This window comes from Betta splendens, chromosome 2 (assembly GCF_900634795.4).
Source record: "Betta splendens chromosome 2, fBetSpl5.4, whole genome shotgun sequence".
Lineage (NCBI taxonomy): Eukaryota > Metazoa > Chordata > Actinopteri > Anabantiformes > Osphronemidae > Betta > Betta splendens.
This window is the reverse complement of record NC_040882.2, coordinates 22887521-22902319: the sequence shown is the minus strand read 5'-3', so window position 1 is coordinate 22902319 and position 14799 is coordinate 22887521. Positions and strand designations below refer to the sequence as shown.

At 49.3% G+C, this 14799-nt stretch overlaps 1 protein-coding gene across 2 annotated transcripts; it reads right to left on the bottom strand.

Annotated features, from left to right (window-relative positions):
• Positions 1-1755: 1755 nt before the first annotated feature.
• zgc:194930 (uncharacterized protein LOC557813 homolog) lies at positions 1756-14746 on the bottom strand. 2 transcript variants are annotated; one of them, XM_055507059.1, is made up of 4 exons: positions 14443-14746; positions 6291-6343; positions 5871-5939; positions 1756-3132 (listed from the first exon to the last, which is right to left on the bottom strand). In XM_055507059.1, the coding sequence occupies exons 2-4, from the start codon at positions 6320-6322 to the stop codon at positions 2421-2423; spliced, it is 813 nt and encodes a 270-aa protein (XP_055363034.1). In that variant the 5' UTR covers positions 6323-6343; positions 14443-14746; the 3' UTR covers positions 1756-2420. The 2 variants fall into 2 exon arrangements, with proteins under 2 accessions (XP_055363034.1, XP_028998510.1); XM_029142677.3 differs by lacking the exon at positions 5871-5939 and having other exon boundaries at positions 14443-14741.
• Positions 14747-14799: the final 53 nt, after the last annotated feature.

Here is a 14799-nt window from a genome sequence, read left to right as displayed (position 1 = left end):
TTAACTCCAACAAAGCCCTGACAAAAACAAACACGTTAACCAAGCGCGCACACACCTCGGGGACTCTCCGTCTAATGGAGCTAATAAAAACAACACGAAGGAATCTGACACACAAGTGCTGTGTGTTTGCCCGCAAACACTCAATCGAAACACGCATCAGGTTGTGGATCAAATTAACTCCTTGCAAAAGTACTTTTGTGTGGTTATCTGGAGGCGGGAGAGGCTCAGTTGATTAGTGTGAGTCAGCGCCGCGACAGAGTTTAATGGGAACGGACAGAGAACAGGAAGGTGGACTCCACTTCCTGGGGTCCAAATGATTGTTGTTATTATTATTTTCACAGTTTCTATATGAAACCGTTAATATCTGATAGTCAGCAGTTGAGTCTGGAGTTCATGGAAAATGTCCTGAAGTGTGAACGCTGAGCTTCATTTAGACGGACTACATTTCCCATGAGTCCTTGTGATTATCAATTCTCTGAACACCTGTCTGTTCATTAATTATGGTGGAAACTAAAACTGCTTAACAAATGAGAAAAAGCGCATTTCCAGTTGCTGTTGTCTCTAAACAGGGAGCCTCCACGTGCGTCCTGCTTCACCGGTGGTGATGGTGTCATTAAACATGTCTATTTATACCGTAATAAAGCCCCAGCTGACTTTGTTTACATGTACACCATCCACCTTCCTGTGTTGTTGAACGGATCAAAGTAGCGTGGTGACGCACAAGCCGAGCTCAGCTCAGATGTTTCAGTTTGAAAAGATGAGTCACGAGTTTTACATCAGGTCCTGTTCAATAGTATGGAAATGGTTTCTCCAGCTCATGGTGACAGATACACAGTGACCAGCACCTGTGACTGACTCAGAAAGGCAGCTCAGACCTCAATGAAGCAGGCTGATATCTTAATTTAAACTGAATGCGTCCAGTGTTGATTTGCTCCTCTTTGAGGACTCAGCTTGTGACTCCTTCTTTGCACAAGCTGTTGACTTATGATCCAGCCGCTACATCCACAACTTATCTTGTCCATCGTTAGGGAGGAGAAAGTTGCAGAGACAACAGCCTCTTGTGTCTGAGCGAGACACAGCGGCTTGTTCACTTGCCCACAGTGGTTGTGGATCAAAGCTTTGGCCAAATTCCGATCGCATTCACACACGCAGACCTCACCACAGGCTGCAGCCCGCTGGTCTGTCTCAAGTGGTGCTGAACACTCCCATGTGACACCGCTGACGCCTGAGCGTTATGCAATAATAACTAAGGTATGCAGTTAACGAAACATCAAGATAAACTTGATCGATTATATGACGATAATGCAGTAAATCAAAACAGAAATACCAAAATTAGCTTTGGTTTAACAGAGAAAGCTGTGAGGGGAGGATGAAAAGAGGGGTGAGATGAACAGCTGATGTCCAGAGGCAGGGTTGTTACCGTGGCGACGCGCGGCCGTCCTCGTGCCAGCAGCCTCTCCCGCCGCGAGCGGCCGAATCAGACGATGAGGAGCTTTTCAGACGCTTTTGTTGTGGTGGTTTCCAAGGCTCGCGTGTGCGTTTGTGTGTGCGCGTCGCTGGCTGGAGCGAAAAGCCCCGAGGTGTTCATTAGCCGGGGCCCTGAACGCCTCCTGCTGAGGCTCTAAGTGCTGCGATGGCGAGTTTTAATCACCCGACTCCCAGCGAGGACGCGCTCGTAAACAAGCAAACACACGGTCGAGAGTGGAGGAGCTGCATTTTGTCATTTAAGATGGAAACGAACACAGTAGCTCGCTGTCATTTTCTGAAGCCCGTCTCTTTATTTTTACAATATAAATATGAGTAGAAATGATTTGGCAGAAAAAAACTGATGTGGATTCGCAGTGAAACGACTGCAGAACGTCACTGAGCTCATTCAGCTACTCTTCAATTAAGTCTTCAGAAATCATTCATTGCAGTGCATTTGTCGCACCGTCCCGCCTCAATTAGCTCATTTTTATAGGCACATAATCAAGCTGTCACTGGAACCAACACGGGCCAGACTATAATACACAAACCCTGATCAGAAAACTCTAATTAAACCAAAACCCACCGAGTGAATTAACGATCGACAGTGATGCGAAACGGCTGATTTGAAAAAGTTAAGCTAAGGTTGAAAAACTGCAGGAACTAAGGTTGTGCAGGTCTTTTCCTTTGGTACTGAATGTGCATAGTTGTTTCAAACCCTCCTGTTATAATGAGAGCATAACTTATGAGTAGGTCCTCGTCCTTCATGTTGCTCTGTCGCACCAGTTTCTTCAAAAATGGACATTATAAATAAGGAGACGAGTCCGAGAGGCGCTGGAAGCAGCGTAGCGTCGACTAATACCTGTACAGGGCAGTGGTGCGACTGTGGAGTGTTGGACACGCTGAGCTCACGCCTCCTCGTCTGAAAACAAGTCCCTTCGTCCTGTAAACGTTTGTCACTCGTCGTCCTCCCCCGCGGTGGCGGCCTCCAGCGCGGCCAGCGCCTCCGCCACCATGGAGTCGGTGACGCTGCGCGCCTCCTCCGCGTCCCTGCCGGCGGCCGCGTCCTCGCTGGTCGCCACGGAGACGCCGCTCTCCGCCCCCGGGAGCCCGGCGCCGTCCCGGGTCTCGGCCGAGGACAGGCTGGTGGTGCTGGTGTGGACGTCCACCGACAGGACGCTGCCCTCGTCCCCCGTGTCGCACGGGTACTCGGGCGTCCCCCCCACGCCCTCGTCCGCCGACGGGCTCTCGCTGCCGCTCCTGCACTCGGCGAGCGACCTGTCCCACCCGCCATCGGGGCTCCTCGGGCTCTCCTGGTACTCCTGGATGTTCGGGTACACCGGCACCTGGCTCGGCGTCCTCTGCTGGACCTCCCGCGGCTCCGGCCGGATGATGTACGGCCCCTCGGGGGCCGGCGCCGAGTCCTTGACGGGCGTCAGCGCCGCGTGCAGCCTCTGGTTGACGTGGTTGTTGTCCGCCTCCAGCTTCAGCGTGCTCTCGTTGGACTTGCTGTAGCCCAGGTTGTGGAAGCCGTGCTTGTGCTTGGCGTGGCCGGCGAGCGGGTCGCAGCCCGGCGGCCCGGCCGCGTGGAGGCGGGGCTGGTAGAGCGAGCTGCCGGCGCCGTCGGGCTTCCTCACGTCCACCGCCACCGAGGGGTCGTAGATGTAGCTGGAGCAGAGAGAGAGAGAGAGATGGAGTGACTCAACCGGCATCAATAAACACGGAAGGTGAATTTGCCCCATAAGTTCCGCTGCACTTGACCCGGCTCCTTTGTTTGACTCCCCGGTGACAGATGCTGAGTCTATTTCTGCCTCGCTCGGCTCCAGGAATCTGATACCGCGGTGGCAATCGATGGAAACACAACGGCTACGAGGCCTAAATGCCACTACGACATGTCAGATGACGCCCGAGCTCCGTGTTTACAGGTCTGATGTATTATGCAAAGTGGGTTGTAGGGAGCCGGCGCGTTTTTGACCCAGAAGGAAATTACACAAATCTGGAAAATAGATGCGAAAAGAGGAAAAACAAGACCACACGCACAACACCGTGTAACTTCCAGGCTCAGCTTTGACCCGACAGGCTGATACAACAACAACAGGAAGTCACTCGGCCTCTTCTAAGATGCCGGACCTGTGTTTAATCAGCAGACGGATGCTGAAGCTGTAAAAGGCTGCTGAGTTACACTTAGAGGTGGTTCTGGAAGGAATCTCTGGTTAAACCGGTGGGCTACAGCCGACGGCACCAGTGTGCATCAGCATGTTCTGCCGCTGTCAGACGTTGTAAAGTGCCTGGAGATGAAACGAGCGAGATGCTGTCCCGGTCGGAAATATGTAAATTTAAAGAAACGATTTTTAATTTAAATGAAACAATGCCTCCATTTAAATGATGAGGACAGTTCACCTGTAACCAGCATAAAAACATTATTCCCAGTTGATTTGAATAATTCTTCCATTAGTCTGGCCTTTGTTCTGGTACAGACTTCTGTGCTGCGTCAGAGGACGTCTCAGGTCCACGCAGGACAGCAGGAGTCTCATTCATGCTAATGCTAATGTAATGTGAGCTCCACGCTGACAAACGTCCCGGCCTCTCGTCATGGTTTTGAAGGAGACTGCTCCGTCTGACACAGACCTGTGCAGGCATCAGGCAGTCAGCGGGGGGCCTTTACTCTGCAGGCAGTGAAACAGGCTTTCAGGCGCCGCCCGCTGCGACACGCGGGTGTTTTTCACACCCATCTTTGGTTTCCTCCGAGCCGCGGCAGAGCTCTCTGCACCTCCCGCCGCCTCCAAGCAGCCCTCTACTCTGTCATTGAGCGCGGCCGCTCACTAATGCGCCGTTCCTCTGCTCTTGACTTCAGCTTGATTTGAGTGGCGTCCTTAAAGCTTCCTCTGTTGTCTCGCTCTCACTTTCTCTCATGTCCATAAGAAGAACACACGTCAGGATTAAGAAGAGGACACACACACACACACACACACACACCCTCCCTCCCTCCATCCTTCCCTCTGACTGTTTTCCATTTCTCTTGCCGCCGCTGCACCAAGGTGAGATCCGAAGCAAACGCGAGGTGTTCTATCAGGTACAAAAACAAAAGCCAGTGATTCATAAAGCCGGACAAACGCCGCGTGAGAAGACGAACCTGCATTTTCAGCATTGACAGGGGCCGCCACCTGTTCGGTCTCCAAGCAAATTCACGGAGCAGAGGCAAATAAAGGCACAGCTTGCTCAAAGACGCAGCATCTTCCCAGTTTTAAGCCTGGATTTTAATGGCAAAAGGGGGTTTTTGCATGTAGGTTGTTGCATAAGACTTTGGGGATTTCCCCTTCTTCTGCAGGGATTCCCTTCTTTGAATATGCTCCAACAGATTAAAGAGACAAATCCATCCAGGAGCAGGCTGGTTTTGCCTGTTTTACCCTGGAAGATGAAGCAGATAACGATGTTTACGGCGCCGTGTTGGGTCAGATCATGATCTGAGACCTGCTGCTAAATAAAACGCAGGCTGCGTTTGCACCTGTACTGTACCTGCATTTCTAGGTTGATCAAATCAAACGAGTGTGACCTTTGACCTTAACTACTACTGCAGGACATCTATTTCATTTTGTACCCTGCCTGTGATCTCACATTTTAAACAACGGTCTCGTCCTACTCACATTACTGTATGTTTGAGTATCAGAACCGATTGTTGCAGCTAAACTCTGGTACCAAATCAGGCTCATGAGGAATGTGAGGGTCTCCCTGCTGACCCAGTAACCCACAGGCCCACCCCTGCCTCAACATGCTAAGCCCAGAAATGTGACACTGCACACAAGTATTTAGACGTGTGTGTCACAAGCTTTCACACGTGCCTTTGATTGGGGGGGGGGGGTCATTAACCCACAATCAAAGTCTTTTTTTATCGTGCAGCTCCTTCTCTTTTTCACCTCGTTGACGTCGGGACCTGACAACGGCGTCTTGTAGGCTTTTAATGAACAGGCAGCCCTGCATAGAAATACACTAAGCCAGGGTGATGGCTATTGGCATATTGACTCACAGTTTGCACAAAGAGCCCACGTGAGGTGGAGAGTGCAGACGTATTATAAATGGACCTCTCACTATCTGCATGAAACAAGACAAGAAATCATTATGTGGCCAAGGAGACATTTGAATTGGCACCGCGGCCGCGCAGATAAAGAAATCTACAGCAACAGAGGAACGGCACAGTAATGTTTAAAGTGACTGATAAGGCAAACAAATGGGATATTTATAAAATTAATACAAGAATACGGAGGAACAGGGAAACGTGACGCATTACAAGGCGTTTACAGAAAAACATGAATCCTGGATGAGGGTTAAAGTCTCATGTGAGTGTGGCTGTGACTGACTGGTCATAGTTGAATACTGTAACACAGGTGTACGTCAGGTGTAAATGTCACCTCGTCATCTGAACCACTTCATCTGGACGTTCAGCCTGCGAACATCTGGGGCTCGTGGGAAGTGATGAGCTGTATAAACACATATTAGATTGATTCTCCACAGGCACTGAGGCTCTTATGGAAACAGGCCTTGGAAGTGGAAGTGACAGTTAGGGATAATGTTGAAACAGCGTGCGTTGGGAGGCCCGGGTTTACGTTACTGATGTTATTATGGGCTGTCGAGAGCCTCTGCTTCACGTCCGATCAGTGGCTTTGGTGCATCTGTTTAACGTCATGATGTGTATTATGTGTGGAAACAAGCTCGTGGTTCAGACTAATACTGTGAGTCTACGTTCAGCAGAGGAGAGTGAGGTCTATCATCAGATGCTGAGGAGCTAGACTTTAACAGCAGACAGACAGAGGAGCTGAGACACTGCTCACCTTTTGATCATCCTGCAGCATTGGCACCCCATTTGGCCAGATGTGTGGAGGAGCTGTGGAGGGACATTAACAAGCCAATTAGACTTCGCTCTCACAAACAACATCACAGACAGAATCGGTGCTGACAGAACTTTGTCTTCAGCGGGTGACGTCCTAGCACGCGACGCTTCGCTCCAGCTGCACGTTGAGCCGACAGCTCATCACCTCCGGAGGTTTCAAACCAGAGCTTTTTCCAGGTTCTCGCTAAGACTTCGCCTCATCAGTCAGGTTTTGGCTTTGCCCTTGGTCCTGACTGTATTTGGAGGAGAGGAAAAGCACGTGGGCCTGAAGCTCCGATACAGACGTTCCTGCCATCCATCACTGCTGTGTGCGTCCACTGCATGCAGGGCCGCCGTGACCTTTCCTCTGCTGGTGGTGTGTTACTCCGGGCTTTGGCATTTCATTGCCTGGGTAAATAATTAATCACGGAGTCTTGAATGGGTTCGTCTGTGAGCGCAGGAGAGGGAGATCGACAGAGGGAGAGGACACAGAATCTCCCTGTGGAACAAAAGGACGGATGTGTGTCCACGGGGCAAAACCGTGTGCAGACGACCTCAACTTTGAATGGCAGAAGTTTGAATCCCAGCACCAAGTGTGAACTGTGACACTTCAACCTATGTAGTGATTCTGATCTCTTGCTGTAAATTGTTGATGCATCTACTGCAAATGTTCATGAAGCAATGAGGCCAAGGTGTGACAGCGTTAGGTGCATGTATGGGACTTCATACATCTCTGTGCGAAGCCCCTGAGGTACAGTAACAAGCTCGGAGATGCGCATGGGGTAATATTAGCTCCTGGGACCGCTATGAAAAATGTATGTAGAGCCAATAAAGAGCTCCAGGAGCAGCAGCATGTCAGGATGGGATAAAGGCGGGCGGATCTGCTCATGCCACTTCTATCATTTATATATAACAAGCTTAAAAACAAGGCCATCAATCACAGAGGGTCACATTTGTCTCATGAAAGCCTGTGCTCTCTGTGCAGAAAGCAGCAAAGCATGACTTAGTTATCCCAAGACATCTAATTATCCCCCCGCAGGTCTGCAGCCTCGCACCGCCATAAAAACACATCGCAGACACGTGGGCGTAGCCGCTGACAGCACGAGGGGTCAGGGTGGACGGAGGCGGAGGCGCCCCCTCACGCCCCAGTGGAGCCGTCCTCACGCCGCCGCCCCCGCGGGCACCGAAACCTTAACAGCCACTTAGGAAACAGCCCAGGGGGGGCAGTGGTTTGATGGAGCGCCCTGTTTCACACACTGCTGCACTGGCTGCACAGGCACCCCCCCCCTGAACAGGTCCCTTATCTTCAGGGAGAGGAGTTAATTTCCCAGCGGGCACTGGGAGCGGTTCCACTTGCGTCGGGTGCTGCATTGGAGCGTTGGCGCCCGCTTTGCCATCAGGGGTCACATTCAAGCATCAGGGGTCACATTCAGGCATCAGGGGTCACATTCAAGCATCAGGGGTCACATTCAGGCATCAGGGGTCACATTCAAGCATCAGGGGTCACATTCAGGCAGGTGAGCGGTCACCTGAGAGGCTCTGAGTCCCGTGATCGCTGCGCGTGAGCGTCTTCGGCCTGCGTTACGTCTGCTCCATAACCTTGTGACTCTCTGCTCCCACCCCTGGGTGTTTTCATGGGTCAGAGCCTCCGACGCCGCTCAGATCCTCGCGCTCAGAGTTTCCTCTGCCGTAAAATGGCCGCTTATCTGTTTTGATAGACAGCCACGAATCCCCTGACATTTCTGTCTCTGACTCGGCTGTTATGGATTAATTATAAGTTTGTCACTGAGGATAAACACTGTCACGGCGCAGGGACTTTTTGCTGGACACATTCTCAGTGATACAGATGGAACTACATCCTCCAGACTCTATATGTGCTGTGAGACTGGTAACTACTGTTCCCCCTAAAACAACAATAATAATAGAAGAGAATATTAGAAGACAATGGTCTAAAATGCCTAAACCACCAGACTCTCATGACTTCCTCTAGCTTCGAGTCATCACTTTCCATACAGATTGTGACCAGCTGCAGTTAAGCCTCTTTCGCTATCTCACATACAGGAAGGATGAGACAGTCACACGCCGTATCCATGAAGGATAATAACGCTGATGCAGGCTGAATGCAAGTTTAGCCTTGATAAATTAACAGATCAAACCGACAAGCTCATGGAGATTAAACTGCAACTAAGTGAAATGTGTGAGAATTCATTTTTAGATGGAGAGTGGGTTTTTCTCCACACGCAGGGCCTCGTCATGCTTCCTGTGGGCAGGTCTGCACGCCGGGCGGCGTTCTGCCAGGCTTCGTCCATCCAGGTCCACTAATGGTCGGACGACTGGCTCGGAAAAAGCTCCTTTGCATCCAGATGGAGTTGGATTGCGAATTTGCAAGGCAAAAAAAACTGGCTCTGGGCTGACTGGGTGCTGACAATGTGATTGTAGTGTTACCTGCCCGGGGGTAATTATTCCGCTGCCGGTCAGCAGAAGCAGCGAGCAGTCCGAGGGGAAGCAGTGCTGCAGGGCAGACGCGCCACAGTGCCATCTAAGCTAAAAACACCCCCGCGGGCATCCAGGGTCCCATGAGCAACCACCCACTGCATCACTGCATCACGTAGTAAGAGTCACACACAGCTCCCTGAGCTCTGATTAAAGACAAACGCCTGTAGGAAATAATAATGATGCTAACGCTAAAATGTAAATGCGATGCCTCTATTTTTATGTAATTGCATCCGTGCTCCTCCACCACTGGGCGCTGTGTTGTTGTATTTGGAAGCTGCAATCAGCGCCGGCTGAAGGGCAGCGAAGCAATCAGCGCCGCATCAGCGCCGCCTCCTCGCTCCCCGGACGTCAGTAACCGCGGGCCGCGTCCACGGCTCCGAGCGGCGCTGTGTGTTTGTGGGCCGAGCGGGAGCCGGTGCGTAATCAGCCCTCCCTCGCCGCCTCCTCGCAGTTTGAACCGTCAACAACAGCAGAGGGCCGAGACTCACAACGGAGCATCCAAATGAGCCATCGCGTTGTTCCCGCGGAGACTCAGCAAAGGCATTACGAGATCAAAGATTCAATCTGTGCATCAAATGACCATCATTAATTCAGATATTGGCTGTTGTTGGCTGGCAATAATAGAGCTTTATCTGCTCTGTGCCATTTGATATATTACATATTGCTCCTGTTTTTCAGATAGGGAAGATCGGACAGCGATTACTGAAGGGGGGAGATATTTCAGCACTGGCAGCTTGGCCTCGTTCCCATTTTTCCACTTTCTGAGTTTTCCTCAGAGGAAATTGAAACATTTCATCTTGGAGAAACAGGTGCAATAAGAGTGAGCTGGCACTAGAGTGTCCTCTAAATGCGGACTGGATGGAAACCCACAGGATGCCAGCGGCCGCCAGGGTCATTTCATGGTTGATCCACAATGATACGGCCTAAAAATAAGTCCTGCTCTGGAAGAGGTTTGTGTTTGTAATCAAAACTTATTACATGTTTGAGTGGGTGTTATTATGACACTACATGAGGGACTTTACCCGGACGAGTTTAGAACCACATTAAAATGAGCTTTTTGGCTAATTTATTTTTACAGACGAGCGAAGTAAGACATTAAATTGGAGAACTGTCCTGAATGTGACACTGGACCGGACCGTGACACAAACCCACGGTCCCGTCGTGGTTCTGAGCTGGTGCCACGGTCGCAGAACAAAGATCAGCCTGCGAAGAACAGACAAACCAAGCAACAAACAGCTCCGTTACCACAATCTTCCACCTGAGCAAACACTGGCCTCTCAATGTCAAGGCTTCTCCAGCTGCTGCGGTGCTGGACTGGTGCGTACATACACACGTACAGAACATAAAAGCTGTGTGACTGGATTTGAGAATCCTCAGTGTCTGGAACATCTCCCTCGAAAGCAAAACCTAGAACTTGCATTTTTTCCTGTATTTGTGGGTTAAACAAGGTGTGAAGTTTGTGACCTTTACGCCAGGAAGGAGCCGGCCCTTTATTTACTGTGTTTCTGCTGAGCTAAGCTAAGCAGCCGCTCCACGTACACGTGAGCTGACCTTCTGGACGGCTCTGTTTCCCAAAGACACGGCCCGAAGTGGACACAAACACCGCAGGTGCTTCAACCTGTGCCGTGTCTTCTCTGAAATATCTGCGACCCGTTGTTTTTGTTGTGCACTTGGCCGACTGAAATCCATCCACAAACATTCCTGTGTGAGTGTGGGTGCGAGTTGCTGGTGCAAACACGGCCCTTTCCGCAGACGCTGAACCAGATACAGGCGAGCGTCACGAAGGCAGCGCCGCCTGTTATTAATCTTTAAATGGAAGGTGTCGCTGCCTGAGGTGTGAGTCTCGCTGCTCCGCGGCTCAGTTACCTGAAAGGTCGCCTCGTGAGCGGCACGGCATGAAGACGCTGTGACGTCTGCACAACAACACATTCCGTGCGTTCAAGGTCCAATCTAGGCCTAATAATTAGTCAGTAACAAATCGTAGATTCATTTAAACATCTTATGCTCATTATAGAAACAAATATGTGTTTGAAGTTTCGCAATTGTGATGATAATCTTTGTGTTTTGATCCACGATGACGCAGATTATTTTATTAACAAATACAACATGCACCTCAGTTAACATAGTAATAAATAAGTAATAAAATGATGAGCCACGGCCCACAAACAATCCAGGCCTGTGTGTTGGGCTCTGGGGGCTGAGTGCAGGTGTCCCTGAACGCATCGTGTGCCTTAGCCTGACTGTCCTGCTGCTCTGCTGACGCGTCCCGCCGTCGGCAAACACTGAGCCGGAATAAAACCCGGCAGCGGACGGGAACGGAAAAACGGCAACAAGCGCTGGAACGGGTTGCGACAGCGGCGACGTGGACTCCTGTCTGCCAGTTACAGCAGGTGTGTGACAGAGACGGCCATTTTAACACCTGATGTTTTGATGCACACTTGTTTTGTGCAACGTGCCAAAAACACATCAGGTCCAAATCCGGACAGGTGAATAATAGTAGCTTTCAGAGAGGTTCCATATTTGAGATTCCCTTTATATAAATATGCGATTGCCTATGAATGAACTGAATTAGCTGTTCGTCAGGGTTTGTTGTAGCATATTTTTCTCCTTGGATGCTAGAAACAACAGCTGTTACACTGACCAGCTACACACACACACACACACACACACACACACACACACACACACACACACACACACACACACACACACACACACACACACACTAGGCTCCACCAGGATGTTGATTCCTCTTCTAACATCCACTAAACAAACCTTTACAAAACCGTCCTGACAGACTTAGTTTAAACGTGTGACGTGTGCCAGAAAGCAGAGCAATTACTGAGAGGACGTGCGTGTTCTCCTCCACGTTCTCTACGATCCTCTGCATCGCTCGCTCTCTCTCTATCTCTCTAGAGAGAGAACTGTAGCATTCAATAACGCTGTCAACTTCGGGCTCTTATCAGCTCGGAGGCTTTTAAAATCCAGCCGAAATGTCAATACAGCGTTTTGAAGCTGGCGCAGTAAAACCGCCGCTGTCTCACCCACGGCTTCATGCAGCCTTTAATAACCTGCATATACAGCCGGCGTGATAACCTTCCACTCTGATAGCGCCTCCCGTGAAAGCGCCTCAGTTATTCATCCGAGCGGCGGTATTGTGCAACTCTTCCAATCGCGGCCCCGACAAAGAGATGAAACGCTGGTCCGTGTCAGGACCGCGGCCGAGGAGTCGCTCCTTCAGAACGGCCCGTTTCACCTGAGCGCTCGACCCGCGCGCCGACCGCGGCCCGGCTCATTTGAATGGGCCAGGTGCGATTAGGCAGGTGTAGCCGTAGTGTGGTTGCCACGGCGACGCGGCGTATAACGTCGGGGGACGCTCTGCGGCAGCGTTTCTTTATTAGCGTAGCTTTATTTTGATTTGAAACTGAAGGTAACAGAGTGTGTTCGTGTGTTTTTTCAACTGGCCTCGAGCAGCATTCTGATGAAAACAAAGTCCTCGCTCCTCTCTATTACCCAGCAGCCCCCACTTATCTATAGCCACCCCCCACCTGCTCCCCTCCGCGTCGCCTCGCACTGCAAACAAGCCTGCTGCTGTTTTCCTCCCATGAAGCCTCCTGACCCGGCAGCTCTGAACCGCGCTTTAGCAAGTAAACAAGCAACGCAGGAGCCTAGAAGTCTGAGAGGGATGCAGTTTTAAAACACGCCATGCCCAGAAGCAACAGGCGAACTAGAACTACTGCACAGCACTAGTTGCAGGTTACAGGCGTGTGTGTCTAGACTTGATCTAATACGTTTGTGCACGGGCACAAGTGGACATCTGAGACAGACTTGAGCCCTAAGAATGAGGACTCAGTGACCTTTTGACCCCAAATCCTTTGTGGTCACTTCTGCCATGAAATCCCTATATATCATGATCTGCACATAAGCCTAAGCCTAATAAAAATGAGGTTCTTCTTTTTCGAGATGCTACTATATAAAGGCTTCATGCACCCTCATTCTCGTCAGTGTTACAGGGGATGGTTCTCACGTCCTGCTTTTTCCAATCAAAATAGAGGCTTTTAACAGAAATGTTGGATTTTCCCTATTACACAATGACACCTTAGCCTATCTTAGCCATCTATGTTGCACACCAGTACCACGTAATTCCAGGTGTAGCCCTTGTGCAAAGCAAACCAGTCCATTGGCAAACAGTATTTGCATCCACTTTTAATCTCGTCTTGTTTTGTCTAACAAGCTGCCACCATAGGCAACGAATGGACTTAGCCAACCTCAGCTTAGCATCCTGTGTAAACCACCTGCCCTGATGATGTAACTCCCACCTGCCGAGGTGCTAAGAAACACATCAGAAAAACCACCGTGAAGCTCTAGACACACTGCTCATATGCATCTGAACTTTGAAAAAGTACGACAAGCAGCGAGACCAGGTCAGTTTAACCAGTTTAACTCCATTAACCAGGGAGCTCTGACGCTGTGTTAGCTGTGCAAACAAGGCCCAAGGCCGCGCATGTGAGCTCTGTTTAAGGCCACTCCTCCACCTCTTCAAACCACCCCAACAAAAAACAAACATCTGCAGTGAGACCTCTCCGTTCACTCATTAACTGGCCCTGCACATGTGTAATGGGCTGGATGGTAATTTTTAGCCTGGCTCCTGTACACTTTGACTCAGGGATGACCCCAAAGGGGTTCAACCACACATCGACGCTCGTCACACACAGGCCTAGTGACGCCACTGTATGTTCAACGTTGAATATCTGTGACTTGATACTAAAAACATTTATCTACAAAATAGTCAAAATGATTAGAAAAGATGAACAATCTTCAAATAAGCAATTCATTGCTGTTTTGGTAGACCAGAACTACTTAAACATGACTGTAATTATTTTCTTTTTTTGTTTATTTACCTTTTATAGTGTTAACCAGACAATAGCATAAACCTAATGATGATACTTTGAACTTTAGACATTGTTAAATGTCTAGAGTTCAAAGTATCATCATTAGGTTTATTGCAACATAATAATTACTTAAGAACAAAACTCACATTATAAGGCACATAACATTAAAGTGTATAATGTAGGTTGGCATATACATTTGTAAATAAAAAAACTCAATATTTTGTTTTGTAGCATTTTAAACTGGATCTTGGTTAATAAAAAAGCTATTACTGTACAAGTTGTGATGACCTTGTGTTAGGGTTGTAGCATTCATTATAACCGTTTTTTCTTCTCTAAATGTAATCTTACTACAGTTAACCCAACCAATACATACAGTGTGAGGCTAGTTATTAGTTCACTTAATAACGTGTTAACAGCAAATTACATTGTTTACAACAGATGTACACGCAAACGTAGCAGTTCAAGCAAGACTTTATAATACTTTCCATTACAGTATATCCATTTGACGTATTGTTATGTTGTTTTTATGTTATTAAACTGTTCTTATAATTACTTTATATTACGTTAAACTACAGTTATATTAGTATTGCAGGGTCCACTTATAACTGGCTGTGTGAAGACATTACTAACGTTGTAATTAGGCTTTTCATCCACTTTAGCAGTTGCTGAACCAAAGCGAACCGGAACCACAGCCGACGGGACAGACAGACGCATGTTTCCACTCACCTGTCGGACTAAACGAAGGTGTGGCACCTCAGCCTGAGCACGAACCAGGCAACTTCAGCGGTCATTGACACTCGATCCTTTTCTGCTCCGCGACTCAGTTCAGGCACAGAAACACAGGTGAAAAAGTACAACATCCTTAGCGGGACATGGCTTCGCTCCGTCGATGTGACTCGTCGCGGTGATTCGCCCTCTCTCTCGGTGACTCCACGGTCCCATGTCCACTGTTTGAACGCCACTCTGCTGATGGTTAGTTAGCGACAGGGAACTACCGCCCCCCCTCCTCCCATCGGAGCACAATTAGTGATGCACGACTGTTTCCTGTCATCACCTTCACAATAAAACTGATTAAAAAAAAAC

Excerpts from the sequence above, each read along its gene's own strand:
- zgc:194930 (XM_055507059.1), bottom strand. The coding sequence starts at position 6,322 with ATGGGGTGCCAATGCTGCAGGATGATCAAAAG. Across the intron at positions 5,940-6,290 it reads TGCTGCAGGATGATCAAAAG|CTCATCACTTCCCACGAGCC; the intron begins GTGAGCAGTGTC and ends GTGTTTATACAG. Across the intron at positions 3,133-5,870 it reads GAAGTGGTTCAGATGACGAG|CTACATCTACGACCCCTCGG; the intron begins GTGACATTTACA and ends TCTCTGCTCCAG.